The sequence below is a fragment of the Charadrius vociferus genome, unplaced genomic scaffold (genome assembly GCF_000708025.1).
Source record: "Charadrius vociferus isolate BGI_N301 unplaced genomic scaffold, ASM70802v2 scaffold484, whole genome shotgun sequence".
Lineage (NCBI taxonomy): Eukaryota > Metazoa > Chordata > Aves > Charadriiformes > Charadriidae > Charadrius > Charadrius vociferus.
In genome coordinates this window covers 7,914-9,291 of record NW_009648074.1, presented here as the reverse complement: position 1 = coordinate 9,291, position 1,378 = coordinate 7,914, and the positions used below count along the sequence as shown (strand labels likewise).

At 63.6% G+C, this 1,378-nt stretch overlaps 1 protein-coding gene across 1 annotated transcript in view; it reads left to right on the top strand.

The window, feature by feature from the left end:
- LOC104285391 (rho GTPase-activating protein 27-like) overlaps window positions 1–1,378 on the top strand; it is an 8,885-nt gene that overhangs the window by 2,254 nt on the left and 5,253 nt on the right. The window contains exons 3-4 of the mRNA XM_009883846.1: window positions 549–616; window positions 729–816. Coding sequence (XP_009882148.1) covers window positions 549–616; window positions 729–816 — 156 coding nt within the window. The remainder of the gene's footprint in view (window positions 1–548; window positions 617–728; window positions 817–1,378) is intronic.

Here is a 1,378-nt window from a genome sequence, read left to right as displayed (position 1 = left end):
CTGGGGATGGAGATGGGGACAGGGACAGGGACTGGGGTGGGGACAGGCAGTGGATATGGACGGGGACAGGGATGAGGACAGGGACAGGGCTATGGAAAGGGACAGAGACGGAGATGGGGACAGGGATGGGATACGGACAGGGATGGGGACCGGGATAAGGACAAAGATGGGGACAGGGGTGTCGGGCAGGGGATGAGCATCCTCACGGGGCCACAAAAGCAGAGGGCTCTGGGATGCGGTGGGTGCGGAGCACAGCCCCCATCCGGCACGGGCACCTCGGGCATCACCCGCTCCCTCCATCCGTCCCTCCATCCCAGGTGCCGGCTAGTGGGGACAAGGACAAGTATGGGCACAGGGATGGGGATGAGGATGAGGACGGGGATGGAGATGGGGACAGGGACAGGGACTGGGATGGGGACAGGGGTTGGATATGATCAGGGACAGGGAATGGGATGGGGACAGGGACCGGGATAAGGACAAATATGGGGACAGGGGTGGGATAGAGAGAGGGACAGGGATGGGGATGGGCCAAAGATTTTGCTTTCCAGTTTAAAAACCTCGAAAAAGCCGGAGTGCTCAACCGAACCAAGACGGTGGACAGAGGGAAGCGGCTCCGGTAAGCGCGTCCTGGTGTCCCCCGCCACTGGAGGAGGGAGCCCCGGGGGGGGGAAGGAGGGGACAGGGGCTGTGCTGTCCCCCTGTGTGACCCCCCCCTCTCTGCTCCCCAGGAAGAACTGGAGCTCCTCCTGGACGGTGCTGGAGGGGGGGATCCTCACCTTCTTCAAGGACTCCAAGCACTCGGCGGCCGGTGCCTTGGTAAGAGCCCCAATGGCTTTGGTGGGGCCAGCAACCATGGGATGGGGCCAGCACCCATGGGACGGGGCCAGCACCCACGGGATTGGGCCAGCAAGTGCAGGATGGGGCCATCACCCATGGATTAGGGTCAGCACCCATGGATTAGGGCCAGCACCCATGGGGTGGGGCCAGCACCCATGGGACAGGGCCAGCACCCATGGGACAGGGCCAGCACCCACGGGATTGGGCCAGCAAGTGCAGGATGGGGCCATCACCCATGGATTAGGGTCAGCACAAGGCCGGCACCCATTAGTCAGGACCAGCAATGACAGAATGGGGGCAGCACCCAAGAGATAGGGCCAGCACCCATGGGAGAGGGCTCGTACCCATGGGACAGAGCAAGCACCCATGGGATGGAGGCAAGAACCACGTGATGGGGCCAGCACCCATGGGATGAGGCCAGCACCCATAGGATGGGGTCAGCACCCATGGGATGGAGGCCAGGAACCACATGGTGGGGCCAGCACTCATGGGATGGGGCCAGCACCCATGGGAAGATGGGAGGAGCCACGGGTAGGGGGCG